Source organism: Rhea americana, unplaced genomic scaffold, assembly GCF_003343005.1.
Source record: "Rhea americana isolate MKP2758 unplaced genomic scaffold, rheAme1 scaffold_120, whole genome shotgun sequence".
Classification (NCBI taxonomy): domain Eukaryota; kingdom Metazoa; phylum Chordata; class Aves; order Rheiformes; family Rheidae; genus Rhea; species Rhea americana.
The window spans coordinates 19,913-34,059 of NW_028185262.1; the positions used below are offsets into that span (position 1 = coordinate 19,913).

At 54.4% G+C, this 14,147-nt stretch overlaps 1 protein-coding gene across 5 annotated transcripts; it reads right to left on the reverse strand.

Annotated features, from left to right (window-relative positions):
- Window positions 1-6: 6 nt before the first annotated feature.
- Window positions 7-14,026, reverse strand: BRPF1 (bromodomain and PHD finger containing 1). Of its 5 annotated transcripts, none has more exons than XM_085323855.1 (13): window positions 13,427-14,026; window positions 11,258-12,217; window positions 8,561-8,717; window positions 7,273-7,404; window positions 6,726-6,854; window positions 5,408-5,720; window positions 4,125-4,436; window positions 2,534-2,821; window positions 2,276-2,423; window positions 1,770-1,906; window positions 1,559-1,677; window positions 463-617; window positions 7-318 (listed from the first exon to the last, which is right to left on the reverse strand). In XM_085323855.1, exons 1-13 carry the CDS (start codon window positions 14,020-14,022, stop codon window positions 135-137), a joined length of 3,630 nt encoding a protein of 1,209 aa, XP_085179981.1. In that variant the 5' UTR covers window positions 14,023-14,026; the 3' UTR covers window positions 7-134. The 5 variants fall into 5 exon arrangements, with proteins under 5 accessions (XP_085179981.1, XP_085179976.1, XP_085179967.1 ...); XM_085323850.1 differs by having other exon boundaries at window positions 4,125-4,439; XM_085323841.1 differs by having other exon boundaries at window positions 6,708-6,854.
- Between the last annotated feature and the right edge of the window lie 121 nt (window positions 14,027-14,147).

The following is a 14,147-nucleotide window of genomic DNA, read 5'->3' on the forward strand; positions in this document are numbered from 1 at the left end:
GGCTGTCCCGGCGGCGGGCCGGGCTCCCTCTCCCGTGCAGACCCGCTGCACCGGGGCCCAGGCCCGAGAGCCCCGTTTGCCCTGAGATTCGGAGGAGCGGCGAGCAGAGTCCGGTCACGGCGCAGCAGGCCGGGTTAGTCGCTCTCGCTAGAGTCACTGCTCTGCTCGCCCTGCACCTTGTTGCGGTGCTGCATGGCTCGGTGGTAGGCGATCTGCACGGACTTGCGGATGTTTGACTTGCGGCCTTCCAACATCTTCTCCTTATCCAGGTCCTGGTTTACCCCCAGAGGCACTAACTTTGTTCGAGGCAACCACTGCCTGCGGGGAAAGGGAAGCCACCTCGTTTGAGGGTTACAGTCATCCGCGTGCCGCCCACGTTGCCAGCCCCTTCCCTCTCCGGGGCCCAGCCCGACCCTCCCGCAGAGCCCCCGCCGCCAGGAGATGCCCTAGGCCAGCCCTTACCACGTGCGCTTGTTGTCGAAGAAGAGGACGAGGTACAGATGCTCCCGTGCTTCCTGAGTCATTTGCTCTCCCAGCTTCAGCACCTCCAGGGGGGGCACCGGGATGGGGACACCATGGTGGAACATGCCTTCCCGGGGCATCTTTGGGTCAATGATCTGGTAAGAGAAGAGGTTCAGGCGCTGTGCGGGGCAGAGGAAGAGGGGGCGAGGGGGCAGACACCCAACCAGGCGCTGCTCAGACACCGTCTGGAGGGAGGAGGCAGCAGCTGCTCTGTGCTGCGCTGCCTGCGGGGCTCACAGCCCTCCAGGCAGGAGCAGAGTTTGATCTGTGGTTCTCCTGGGGAGGTGTTTTCCACAGCGACCTTAGGCCACCTTCAGGCCCCCTTTAAGGGATTGGGACGGCACTAATAGCACAGGGTAATCACTCCTTAAGGGACCAGAAAACCTCACCCAGTAATTCTGCTCTGGCTTAGGCCCAACAGCCTGGTGCCCAGCCACTGAGGTGGCAAAGTGCTGATGGCAGCCAAGGTCTGCACAATTTCTCTGGGAAGCGAGCTGGAGGCAAAGAGCCGAGGATGATATAGAAACACCTGCCACGAAACCGTCCGTGCAGCGCTCCGCACTGCTGCCGCTGCACAGCACAGCAAACCGCTTTTGTTTCCACCCCATTTGTTACAAGTAGCAGCAAGCGCCTCTGGCCAAGCACTAGAAACAAAGAAAAAAGGTGCCCTGCCTCTTCCGCACAGAGCAGTTACACTGTACAACTCCTGCCTCAGTTCACGTGGGTTCAAAAAACCCCACAGGTTCCCGGGCCTGGGGGGGAGGGAGAAGGGCCGGATTCAGCAGGGACGACGAGGGCGCAATGCTCCCTCCGAGTCCAGCCCTTCCTGTGGAGTCGGCAGCGCAACATCCCCCCCCAGCTGAGAAACTGGCTCATGGAGCGCGGGGGAGCCGGCAGGTCTGCAGAGCTGCCCAGCCCCTGGAGCAGCCCGGCTCTCACCGGGCTGAGATTTTCCAGCCCACTAGGCTTAGATTTTGCAGACTGATGACCCCGGGCAGCAGGAAAGAGCTGATACCACGTGGTCAGCTGTACTCACCAGCGCTGGGTACGACGGGTACCCCCGGCATTTGGCCCACACAAGATCCAAGGCGTCCAGAGAGGAATCCTCATCCTCTGAGAGCCACCCAGCTCCACGACCAATGCCCTTCCGCACCACTGAGCCAAGAAAGGAATGAAAAGGCAGTCAACTTTGTCCCTTCCAGATGACAAAAGCTGGGCTTGGGGCAAAAGAAAGCCAAGATACTTACTGCTGTGCCCCACGCCTCGCCCAGTGCCAACAGAGTAGGATTCATTCTCTGTCCCCGATGTGTCCTCGCTGCTGTCTTCTGGGAAGTTCACCCGGGAGAAGGAGGGCTTCCCTCTACCCTGTTTTGAGGGTGTTGTGCTGAAAGGAGAGAGCAGAGCTGGTATAGTCACATTAAGCTTCCAGAAACTGTAGCGGTCAATCGTGGTAGCCCTCAGGCTCCTGGAGAGAGCTCCAGCAAGCTCATGAGCTCGAGCTGCCACCACAAAGGGCAGCAGCCCCCAGAGCTCAGCAGGGGAACGACGTGCAGCAGCGCTATGTATGAAAAGGCACAGAAGGCACAGCCAGGCCTCGCAGCCTTCTAGCACTTCATTATCATTAGCTGGCCTGAGGGAGGGTGAAAGAAGGAGGTACCTCAAACACACTCCTCACACAGCAGCACCAGGCTGCAAGGTGCCTACTGGCAAGCTAAGGGCACCAGTGCGACCAGAGCCAGGCAGGGCACAGTACCTGGTACGGTCAGAGGCAGCACTGCTGCTGCTGCTGCTGCTGGACTCCGAGTCGGAGCTACTTCGAGGCAGATTACAGTCATTTCGGTAAACAAGGAAGCTCTTCTTCACTGGCTGGTTCCCACTGCTGAAGCCGTTGGCTGGCAGGTCTGCAAAAGAAATCAGCCCAAGGACAACATTATAACGGCACAGAACGCTGCCACACGCTGCTCCGGGGCTGCCCCGGCCCGGCTGGGCAGAGTGGAGCCGCCGCACTCACCCATGGGAGCGTCTTCAGCCGACTTATCGCTGTCGCTGTCCGAGCTGGAGCTGGGGCGCGGGCTGCGCCCTCGCTTCCTCTGCCGTTGGGAGGACCCCATTATCGGGAGCTGGGGGGGGCCAATCGGGCTGTTCCCATGCCCAGGGGTTATCTGACAGTCCCGATTCTTCGGAGGGCGTCCCGGACGTTTTGGGGGTCCTGCGGTTTTAGGGTTCTTCTTAGAGAAGAGCACGGAGGTCCTCCTGCCAACTTCATGAGCTGGGGTAGAAGAAGAATTGGGACCTAGACCTGAAAGAGGGAGAAGAAGGCATCAGTTGCACTCTGGGGGACTTGTCAGGCAGCAGCAGAAAGGTGCAGTTGTTTCTTAGGAATTCCTTCTTGCAAGATTCTCAGTCCTGAGCTTTGCCATGCTTGCCCTCAGCGTTGAACCAACAAGCCTGCTGACAGCAAAACCTAGGGTGGGAGCTTAGCACAGACGGGGACATCAAAGAATACCAGCCAAACAGATGCCCTCGCACACACCAAACTCATTGAAAAAGAAGTCAAGAAAGCAGGACGAGCAGGAACAGCAGCCAAGAATCTCTGCTGCACCCCTGAAAGACAGACACTAAAATAGTCTCTGGTTGCAGAAAAGTCTGCTTTCCCAGTGCGAAGGTGACAAACCCCTGGGACACCTTGCAGCTCTGCCTGGGGTTATTGTCGGGTACAGCTTTTGCTGTGCTCTCCAAGTAGCCCAGCTCCGCATCTCCTTCCATGAGCTCACGTGACCAGGAACCCAGGGAGCTCTCAGCTGGTCAGCGTTCAGCTCCCTGCCCTGAGCGGATGTTTGGAGCTCAACGGTGGGTACTTCCAGCCCTGCTGCAACTCCCTCCCGCACCCCACGCTGTTGCCTGGCAGGAAGGGACGATGACGGCAGCTCTGAAAGCCCGTCAATGCCTCCAGATCAACAGGCAGTGAAGTAGATCTGGGTAGGGCCTGGCATCAGGAAACATCTTGTCTCACACCTCACATCACATAGCTGGGATTTTCATGGCAAAATGCTCAGTCTCTTGGATGATGTCCAGCTCCTCAGCCACATGGGAGGTGAGTTCACCAGAAATAATAGCTGACCACAGCTGCAACCACCACCAACCTGCTGACTCTCCAGGGACAAACACACACCATACTGCGTCTGCTCCAGACACAGCAGACAGCCTCCTTTGGCTGGCTTCCCCCCCTTGCTTGGCAGGCACAGCTCACTACAAAATACCCAGCAGGCCGCTGTCCTCAGATCCCCCAGCTCCGCACACCAGAAAGGAGCATGGGGAGATGTAGACTTTCTACTCTGCAGGAACTTCAGGCCACCCACCCCTACAGGATGCGCTATGGGAGCCAAGGGATTCCCACATGGGAACGGGAAATGAGGGACTACCTCCAGAGAGGCTGTTTGCCCTGCTTCAGAGGAGGAGCTAAGAGCAAGGTTTGCACATGGAGCTGCCCACATGGCCCTCAGGTCTCAGGAGGCACCCAGCAGGGCAGCCTCACCAGCCTGTCCAGGGATGGGTTCTCCACAGTTCCCCAGAAACCAGCAGTATTCTGGAGTGACCAGTACCTTTGCCAGTCTCCTGGCTGCTGCTCTCTTCAGCAGCACTGTCTGTCTGCAGGTCCTTCTCGCAAGGGTTGTGTGACTGCAAGACTCCTCTGGCCGAGGAGCCATGTCTCTCTGGCCCATCTCGGCCCAGGTCCCGTGGGTGAGCAAGTTTCCGGCGTAAGACTGTGATCTCCTTCTTGATCATCTTGGCCCGGCGGGACCGTCCTATACTCTGCTTCCCAGCATTAACCTCATCCAGCCGCTCTAGCAAGATCTTCAGCTGCTCCTCCAAGGGCAGGTGCTTTTGATTCTCTGAGAGCAGCAGCCGCACATCTTCTGAAGGCACAAAGAGGAGCAGATGGATGAAAGACATTAGAAACTCTTTGGAGATCCTTTACATGAAAGGGCATGGGGCAATACAGGTTCCACTCAGGAAGGAAATAGCTTACATGGCACCAAACACTTGTGAGCATGGCAAGTTACCCAAAGATCTGGAGAAGGAGCTCTGTGGGAAGCAAGCCTACTAGGACTGCTGGGGAACTAAGGCTGATCAGCAGCATGGAGAATACCAGGATTCATGTCAATTGGGGCACAGACACCACAGGAACAAGAAAGAGGTTTTTAACAGGATATGGCCGAAAAGCAAGAGTGGAAGCAATGCTGGAGCACTACAGAGCAGGGAAAGGGCAGTTCCACTATCTGAGCTCCTGGATCCATTGCTGGCCCTTTCCATGCTGGAGCAGAGAGAGTACCTCCCTCTAAAAAACTATTCCTGGTTGCTGCTCCCCTCTGCCCAGCAGAGACAAAACTACAGTCAGACAGAGCCAGCAGGCTCCAGCTCAACAGTCTGGGGACCTGTACAGCAGCCAGCAAAGCCTTCAGGGAGAGAGGAGCATGCAGCACCGAGCAGAGGGGCTCAGCCCTTCTAGACTGGCAGCACGGCAGGAGTCTGAGCAGCTCACGGCCAAATGTTGCGGATGGGATGTGACAGTATCCCGGATGCTGGCCAGCAAGGCCACTTCTCAGACAACCTTCTGCTCTGACCAAAAGGAGGAAGAGTGACTAAGCGACTGGCAGGACACAGCCCTTGGACTAGTAGCTGTCTAGAACCAAGATAATGGGACCAATATACACCTGACTAGCAAAGCCCCCACCTCTTTGGGGAATGGGCATACGCGGTCCAGCTATCAGACCGAACTTCCCATGGAAAGCAGCAAGAAGAACAGATGTCCTGGTGCTCTGACTCCGCAGAGGCCTTAGCTCTAAGTAGCCCTGGTACCCCAGGACAGGGGATGAGTACCCACCATCCTCAACATCTTGGACCTGAGCCTCTTCCACAGTTACACAGTGTGGGAAGTGCATGCCTGTCTCAAAGTCAATGCCCATCTTCTCTGCCTGCCGGCGAGCCTGCCGGAGAACGGCGCCTCCCTGCTCCCGCAGACGAATGGCTGCCCGGTAGAAGATTGTGTCTTTGGCATTGTATTTCAAACAGTTGTTGATAATCAGGTTGAAATCCTCTTCAAAGTCATCAAAATTCAGATAACGATAGGCTTCCAGGTTCTGTTTCATTGTCTGAAAATCCATCGGCTTCTTGATATGATCCAGGTAGTCTGGGACCTGCAGGAGAAAACAGCCACAGCTAAGAGCCTGGGAGCCACAAGTTAGCATTACCTGCTCCAAGAAAACAGTTGTTAGCGGAATCAGGTATTGCTCCCTGGTTTTCTGCCCAAATGCACATCTGGAAATGCCAGCTGCTTTTTGCAACGAGAGGAACAGTAATGCCTGAGGATTAGAGTCCATGTGCCATAGTCAATCTGTTGGGAGCAGATACACACTCTGAAGTATTTTTAAGGCTCCAGCGCACATGTCAGCATCCCGCCCTCTCCTTTCTGTTGGCAGCTGGAATCCAGAACATTACATGGGATTCCCACAGGGGAGAAAACTGCAAGTGCTAATCCCTGGGGTGAGGGTGAGTGCATACAAGTAAAACAGAACTGTCAGGGTGGCAGCAATGGCTATAGGCTGGGACCATGCAACCTTCTCCCCCAACTCAGCTGACACACCTCAGTGCTGACCCGCTGCCAGAGCTGTGCAGAGCCAGGATTCCCTTTTCCCACCTTCCCAAGTGGGAAGCAGATGACATTCTCAAAAATCTCTTGCCCCCAGTAGCTATGATCCTGAGGTCAAACCCACCTCCATGCTCCTGCCACCTAGCAAAGGTATTCTCAGGAGGACAGGTAAGAGCGTGCCATTTGCCAAGGGTCCCAGCGCCAGCATTCTCCCTTTCCCAGGCGGGAATCCTGACCTCTCACAGACATTGGGGAATTGCCAATAACATGCACAGAAAAGGAGATCGAGCACTGCACTCTTGGGCAGCAGCAGCTGCCAGTACCAGCTCAGCCATCCTGCGCTCGGCTCACTCGGGAGGGGTGTTGCTGCACGCATCCGCCCTTGGGTGAATGCCATGGGGACGAGCAAGCCAGCACCAGGCTGCCCACTGGTTGCCCAGGCGCACTACAGGAGCGGAGACCACCACGGACAGCCCTTGGCACGAGCAAGGGACAAATGTGAGTGAAGTAGAAATCTGGGGGAGGGGGTTCTTACTTCGTAGATTTCTGTTACCTCAGACAGAGGGACCGGCTCACTGAAAATGTTGCCTGTGTCTTTTTCCTGCAGCTGCTCCAGTGTCTTGCGGAGGAGGATGAGGAAGGGGGTCAGCTGCATTTCCAGTGCCACCTGCTGCACTTTGATCTGAAACAGAGGAACGGAGCGCGTTGAGCCCCCTGCCCGGCACGCACGCGGCAGGGACAGTCTGCAGGGAGCAGCTGGGCAGGACGATACGTTTCCCAGCTGCTGCGAGGGGCTGCCCGCCTTGCGTGAGGGCTGCATGCAGGGGACACAGACTGCTGAAACGTGACCCAGTCTGCACAATCACCACCGTCCCTGGAGAGCAGAGGTGTAATACCGGCTCCCGCGCCTGCGCTTCCCACACCAGCCTTGCATAGCAGCCACCCTTGCTCAGAACCGCTGGGGCAGGGCGCAGCGCAACTGAGGGGACCCTGGCACGCACCCTACAGCTTACAGGAGAGGCGGAATCAACCAGCACACCAAAGAGCCCATGCTCATGCCCACCCCAGCAGCTCCCCAAGGAGTGGCAAACAACTGTTACCGTCTCTCTCTTGAGCTTCTCCCGCTTGCGTATCAGCTCCACCAGCAAGCGTGCACGCTCTAGGTCATGGCGGAGGCGCTGCCATGATTTCAGCTGCTCCTTCAGGGCCCAGTTCTTATCCTCAGTGTCTCTCTGCAGGAACATCAGAGACCATGAGCTCACAGGAGAAGTGTTCCCACCTCCACCTTCCTGCCTATGTGTCGGGGCGCTTCCCTGGCAAAGGGAAGCTGCCTGCCTGACCCACTGTTTCAAGGAAGATCTAGGTTCCTTTGCTGGAAGCTAACTGGGTGATAGGCACACAGGGACCATGAAAACAGCCCAGCTTCTGACCAGAGCTGAATACTTGCTCTTTGATCACCAGGGCCTTAGGACACCAGAAGCTGGACACCCTGAGGCTCTGGAAATGCTCTTTCTAACGTGACCAAGTGCGTGCAGCTGCCCAAGACTGCAGACCAATAATACCAGTGTCCGTGCAGCTGCTCAGAGCTCTGGTGAAGAGCAGCAGGGCAAAGGGAATACAGCTCTGAGTACTTTCAGTTCTGGAGCATCAGAAAAACTGTGAATTTTATTTTGCTGCTGCTGTAGCCAAAAGATGAGCAGAAACAGTTTCAACTCTTCTCCAGCATATTTAAATGAGAAGGGGAAAGGCAAGGAAACCTCTGCCACAGTCTTCAAAGGGCTCAGAAAGAAAAAGACTTACAGCTCTCCAATGATGAGCCAAAATAAAAATCTTCGTCTCTGGCACAAGAGACTTCACAGATTTGTGAGGCACTGACTAAAGGTTAAGGCAGACAGCAGGCTGGAAGCAGCACCCACAGGCAGCACTCCTGTTGGGGTTTCAGGAACTGAAAGTGAGGCTTAGTTTCTTCCAGATAGTGTTCCTAGAAATCACTGGCCATCCCTCTTAATACTGTCTCATACACTGGCCTCAAATTAGAGCCATTTCTAATAGCTTTGCCATAGCTGCCAGCTAGATGTGGGAAGGAGGAAGCAGCTAACTTCTGTGCCGCAGCACAACAGGGCAGGATTCCCCTTCCATGGCAGGCTGCCAAATGCATCATTATCTGGCAAATCCTTGAATGCTGGAAGCAGTGGAGAAGGTGAAGCAGCAAAAGCAGGCAGTTGCAGCTGCCCCTTCCTCATCTGGGAGGTTGCGCTCATCTCTGGCCCCTTTCTGAGCCTGCAGGCACCACATGCAGCAAATGCTTTGAGCCGGAGGCTCTGAAGATGCAGGAAGCACACAAAGACACCCAGGATGTCCCTCAGCAATCTAAAAAGCAGCCCTTACCTGATCACAGTTTCTTTGTGACTGTAAGTGTGTCTGAAGCCGGCGCAGCAGCGGGACACCGTTGCGGGATTGTCTTTTCAGAGTCCAGTAGCTGTGTAGCCTCTGCATGAACTGACTCTTCCTCTGGATAGTTAAGCGGTTTGTAATCTTACTGAGCCTGAAGAAGGCAGAGGAATCACAAACACAATCAACAAAACAAGCCAGCCCACTGCAGGAAAAGCCCTGATCAGGGGATATAGCAGCAAGGCCTTCTGTAAGCAACTGAGAAGCTTCTCAGACTGGGGGCACCCCTTTCGTGTGGCAGCAGCTTCTATAGTGCCAAGTTATGCAGGGCAGTTGCACTACTGAGACAGCTACAAAGAAGGACATCAGAAAACATTCAGCCTTGTGTCTCTGCAACAGACTTTTCCTTCCTATCTCCTGCCAGCTGTTCAAGCAAAAGCCTGGGACACGGTGAGCCTGACTGGGAGTGTAACTCAGGGGCATCAAGGGCTGGACCTTTTAACATATCCCCAAAGCCCCTGAGACTGCACACACTATGACACTGCCATCCCCAAACCATTATTTACTCTGCTTATATGTTGGCAACTAAGGGCCATCCAAGATGGCAAAGCACTTACTCGAATGTTACCAGACAAACTCTGGCACTGAAAGGAGCTTGTACCTTGAATGAATTAGGCAACCTATGAGGAGGTGATAGTAGGGACTACCAGAACGGAGCTTGTTCTTTGAGGTAATGAGGAACTACCCTAAACAACTCAGAACGCAACAAAAGGATTTTTCCTATTCTATACAGTGGCAGAAAGCCTGAAGGGATTGGGATAGTCTCTTCCATCAGTGTTGGAAAGAGATGTCCTGCTGCTGGTGGGGAGTTGAATGTATGAACCTCTCCCCACCTCTAGGTTTTGCAGGGACAGATCTTCACACAGGATAACCTGGCCTGCATCACTCTCAGTCACAGCTAACAAGGCTGGAGAGAGCAGCCTCATTTGCCATCTCTGGCCAGGCACAGCTCCCACAGGAAGACATTTGGCATTCTGGCAATAGCCCCTGAAGAATAGTTAATCCCAACAGGAAGGCCTGGGGTGAGGTTAACAGCTTCTATCTCAGTGTGGGTTTCACTGCGAGCACAATAATAGCAACAAGACGGTAGAAACAGCCTGCACAAGAGCACACAAACAGCCTGCCAGTGCATCAAAACATGGGAAAAAGAGAGGCTCCAGTAGCAGAGCAACCTCAAAGAAATAAGGCCAGCCCGTGAACACATCATGGCAAAACGCCACCAACTCTGTAGCAGAGATCTGCCTCCGCAAGTCACCAGGACACTGCCCATAGAGCAAAACACTCCGCGTATCTGCCTCCTTTCCCACCCCAGAGGAGCCCTGTGAGTCTCAAGTGTGTGCTAAGGACCTGCAGGCAAGCGGTGGTCCCCTGCCCTTCAGCTGTCACAGATGTCTTCAACAGACTGCCATCTGAAAGGTGCAGCAACGGGGTTTTGCAAGGATTCTGGCACAGCTCACGTGCTGCTCCCATCTCACACCATAGGAAGGAGGAGTGCACAGCCTGCACAACCTGCACTTCGACTGTCCAATGCCAGCCACAGGACCACAACGAGATTTAAGGCGGGACTGGAGATACTTTTGCAAGCTACCGAGAATATCCAAAGCTATAAATGACACCAACAAATTTTAGCAGGGCTCTCAAATATCCTGGCTTCAGGATTTACCCAGCAGCTCAACGATCAGACTACAGCAGATTATTCTCCACCTATAACCACAGGGTGTTTGCACCTTCCTGTGAAGCCCTTAGAGTCAGACATGACAGAGACACGACCCCTAGCAAAGTGTCAGCTGTCTTCTAGATGAGTGTCTACACTGCCCTTGTGCTGCTAAGCCATTTTCATCAAGTCATATCTTGCAGCAAGCAGCAGTCCTGGTCCTCTCTTTCCTCCCCTTGCACACAGCAGGGCAGAGCTGTGCTGCTGAGACCCATACTGAGAGACTTCACTGAGGCAGAGCTGTTGACCAGGACTAGCAGCAGGCAGCACAAAATGCTGAGGGAGGTCAGCAAATGCTAAGCGTTTGCTCCCTGCGCTCACCAGGGCATAGGGATCTCCCCAGAAGTTTCATACAACCGAGACCTCTTTGCTCCAGAGACAGGACTTGGCCAAAACCAACTGCCTGGTTAGCCCAGTTCCTGGCTTGTCCCACGTGGACAAACAGGGGACACTGGGCACAGAATTTCCCAGTGAGATGTTCCCTCTTCAATATAAAGAACCAAAACAGAACCCCAGGAAGAAAAATGCAGTATCAGAAAGAGCAGCAGCCCCCTCCTCCCCTAGTAGTTTACTCCCATGTCTGAAGTCAGCACAACAGGAAAGGAGCTCTGGGAACCCCCAGCTGCTTCCTGACACATCTGGCCAAGCTCATTCTCTGCTGTTAAACTAACAGCATCTACTTCCTGTCCCTCTGAGGGCCCAGGTATCTTCACATGGCCATACAGAACCGCAGAACTACACATCACTGCCCCCCTGCAGGACTCCCACAGGAAACCATGAACATCTCTGGGCAAGAACAAAGTGAAAGGCACTTGTGCAAAAAGATAACAACAGTGACAACAAGAAAATGTCCATGTGCAAAGTGGGATATAACAAACAGAGATGTTTCTCCATAGCAAAGGGAGGGCAGCAGGTTGTACCTGTGTGGGGGGATGCAGGGAACAGAAACCACAGGTGCTGCAGCTCGTTTCTCTGCCAGGATCTTCCGGGCCTTCTTCATTTTGATTCTAGACTTGGCCTTCGCTTTTTTCACTTTCTCAGAGCTCCAGCCCTTGCCATCCTCCTCTTCTTCCTCATCTTCTTCCTCTCCTTCACTGTGGGAGAGTGCAGGAAGCCTGCGCACAGAGCCCGGTGGCGTATGGATGTCACAGTAGGCAGTTTTGCGCACACTGAAGGAAGTACCATTTGCTCCTGTCTCACGGACAGGCTCCATTTTCATGTACAATCCAGCCTGCTGGGCACAGGTCACGTGGAAAGCGGTATAGCAGTTTGCCTTATGACACTGGATACAAGCCCCAGAGCCACGCTGCTTGCAAATATAGCAGGTCAGCTTCCACCGTGCAGGTGGGATGTGCTCAATGCTGTCTATAGGCTCCAGAAACACCGTGTTGGCAAAGCACACCTCCGGGATCCAGAGGGCGCAGACCACGTGTGCCCAGCGCCCATCGTCCGTCTGTTTGAAAGCCCCACCCTTGTTCGGGCACAGGGCGCAGTCTACCGCTCGGGAGGGTGACTGCAGACACCGTCTGCAGAGCCACTGTCCCTCTGGGATGTAGGGCACCCCATAGCACTCCTGATGAACAGCCAGGTTACACATATCACAAAAGAGGATGACGTTGCTGTTTTGACACTCTCCGTCATTGCAGATGCAACACACTGCATCCTCGTCGACCAAGGCGTTCGGATCCCCCTTGTTGTGGCTCTCAAAGTAGGACTCCTTCTCCAGCCTGTCCATCAGGTACTCAAAGATCTCTTGGGGAATCGGACTCACGCCTTCAGTCTTCCGGCGCTCATTCATGATGTCCAGCCAGATGTAGTCTTCCTCATCCATATCATACTCCACCTCCTCATCCAGCTCCTCTGCCGACTTCTCAATGTACCTGGAAGGAGAGCAGGAGAAGGTGAGTATATGACTCATACTGGCTCACAGCTGCTGGACCCTAACCTCTGTAGGCCTTTGCTGAGGGGATATTTAAATGTTACAGCCACCACAAGTCAAAAAAAAAAAAAAGAAAAAAAAAAGAAAAGACAAGAAGAGGCAGCAATCTGCAGAAACACAGAAACGGGAGGTGCTGCTGCCTGTTGAGCACAACAGTGCATTTGGCACAACACAGCAAGGCGTTCAGACCAAGTAACATTCATCTAATGGGCAACTCACAGAGTGTGGAGATCAGTGCAAAATGGGAAATGGTGTGCGCCTCCAGGCAGGTAGCTGATGCTCTGGGGACAGCGACCTCATTTCTGAGGTTCAACAGTGCCAGTCCTGCTGGCAACGGGGCAGCGTGGAACACATGTTCCATTAGTCGTGGCAACGAGGGCTGCACCCTCCCCTTTTATTCTCAGTTGTGGGTGAAGTGATGGTATTTATAGAGGAAAGAGCTGGAACCCCTAGTTTCCTGTTCCAGCAACTAATGGCAAACACCACCCACCATCACATCAGATGACACTGCAGGCATGTTAGGTGGGACTTTCTTTTATAACAACCTTAAGCAAAATAACACTGATGTTCTGTCCCTGGAACTTGATGCCGATTTCTTCAGCAATGTGGTGGTAAGGTCAGCAGAGATGGACATATAAGTATTACCTCAGTGTTCAGCATTAATATCCACTGAGTTATTGATTATTCTGGGCCCCTTAACTTGCCAAACCACATTTGGAAAAAATGTAAGACAATGAAGATACACTAAGCTTGCAAATACACACATCCCATAGCTACATCTTGGTGCTGGGGGACTCCAGAGTTATCCCAGAATACTTCTGAAGAACAGTGTGGAAGGCAGAAGGATACTCATTTTTTCTTACAAATCTACCTGCTGTACCAGCAAAGGAAAAATGTAGCAATCAAATTGTTGGCAATGACATAGAAAGCAATTAAAAACTGCAGGAATAGAGACCTCTCAAAACTAGAGAGGAACATGTCAGCTCCAAGAGCCTGAAGCCACAAGACAACCAACTCCACGGGACCTAGGAGAGGCACATGGAGAGCATTTACGCAAGCCTTGTACAAACCAAGGCAATTCTGCCTCAGGACCCAGGAAACTAGCTAGAATCACTCAGGAGTCTCCTCACGCCCCGGCCATCGACAGTACCTGTAGTAAGAGGTGGGGCGAGGTGGGGCATCAGGGGTGTCCTGCTCCAGCTCCCGGTACACCACCTCGGGGAGCTTGGGGGTGGTGCCAGCCGAGGCGTTATGGTGGTGGTGGTTAGAGTCCTTGCGCTTCTCCTTGTTCTTGTGCTTCCCAGATTTGGGGGTGACGGTCTGGGTCTCCGTGTTCTCCTTGTTGCTCCCGTTCTCGGGCACCTCCTCCGGGGCCTCTTCATCCTCAGACACCACATCCAGGTTGTCGAAAATGCTGATGCGGTGCACGCGCCCGTGCAGGTCCACCTCCACCATGCGCTGGGCCTGGGCGTAGGTCATCACTTCGCGGCCTGGCGACTGTGAGGTCTCGGAGGGGCTGGGCGACTGCTTGTTGGCGGCCCGGGCCTGGCGGCCCTTCTTCTTGTGCTTGCGGAGCGGGGTGTGCTGGGGCGGCGGGGGGTTGTCATGGTCGTAGTGGTAGAGGTGGTACTCGATGCCGCTGTAGCTCTTGTAGATCTTGCGGCAGGTGCCCACGGGGCACTCGTAGGGCGGCTTGGTCGCTCGCAGGTTGTGGCAGAAAGTCTTCACGTCGAAGTCCACCCCCATGGCGTCGCCCTGCGGGAAGGGCAGCAAACGGGGGATGAGCTGAGGGGAGGCAAAGTGAGGGGCCGAGGGGAGATGAGGGGAGGGCAGGGGAGAGGAGGGGAGGGAGGGCGAAGCACGGCGAGGGG

Bases quoted from the DNA above. Each gene is read 5' to 3' on its own strand.
- BRPF1 (XM_085323835.1), bottom strand. From the start codon at position 14,022: ATGGGGGTGGACTTCGACGTGAAGACTTTCTGCCACAACCTGCGAGCG. The intron at 6,855-7,272 runs GTAACAGTTGTT...CCTCTGTTTCAG, and splicing joins AGAAGCTCAAGAGAGAGACG to ATCAAAGTGCAGCAGGTGGC. The intron at 1,907-2,275 runs GTACTGTGCCCT...CTCTCCTTTCAG, and splicing joins GCTGCCTCTGACCGTACCAG to CACAACACCCTCAAAACAGG.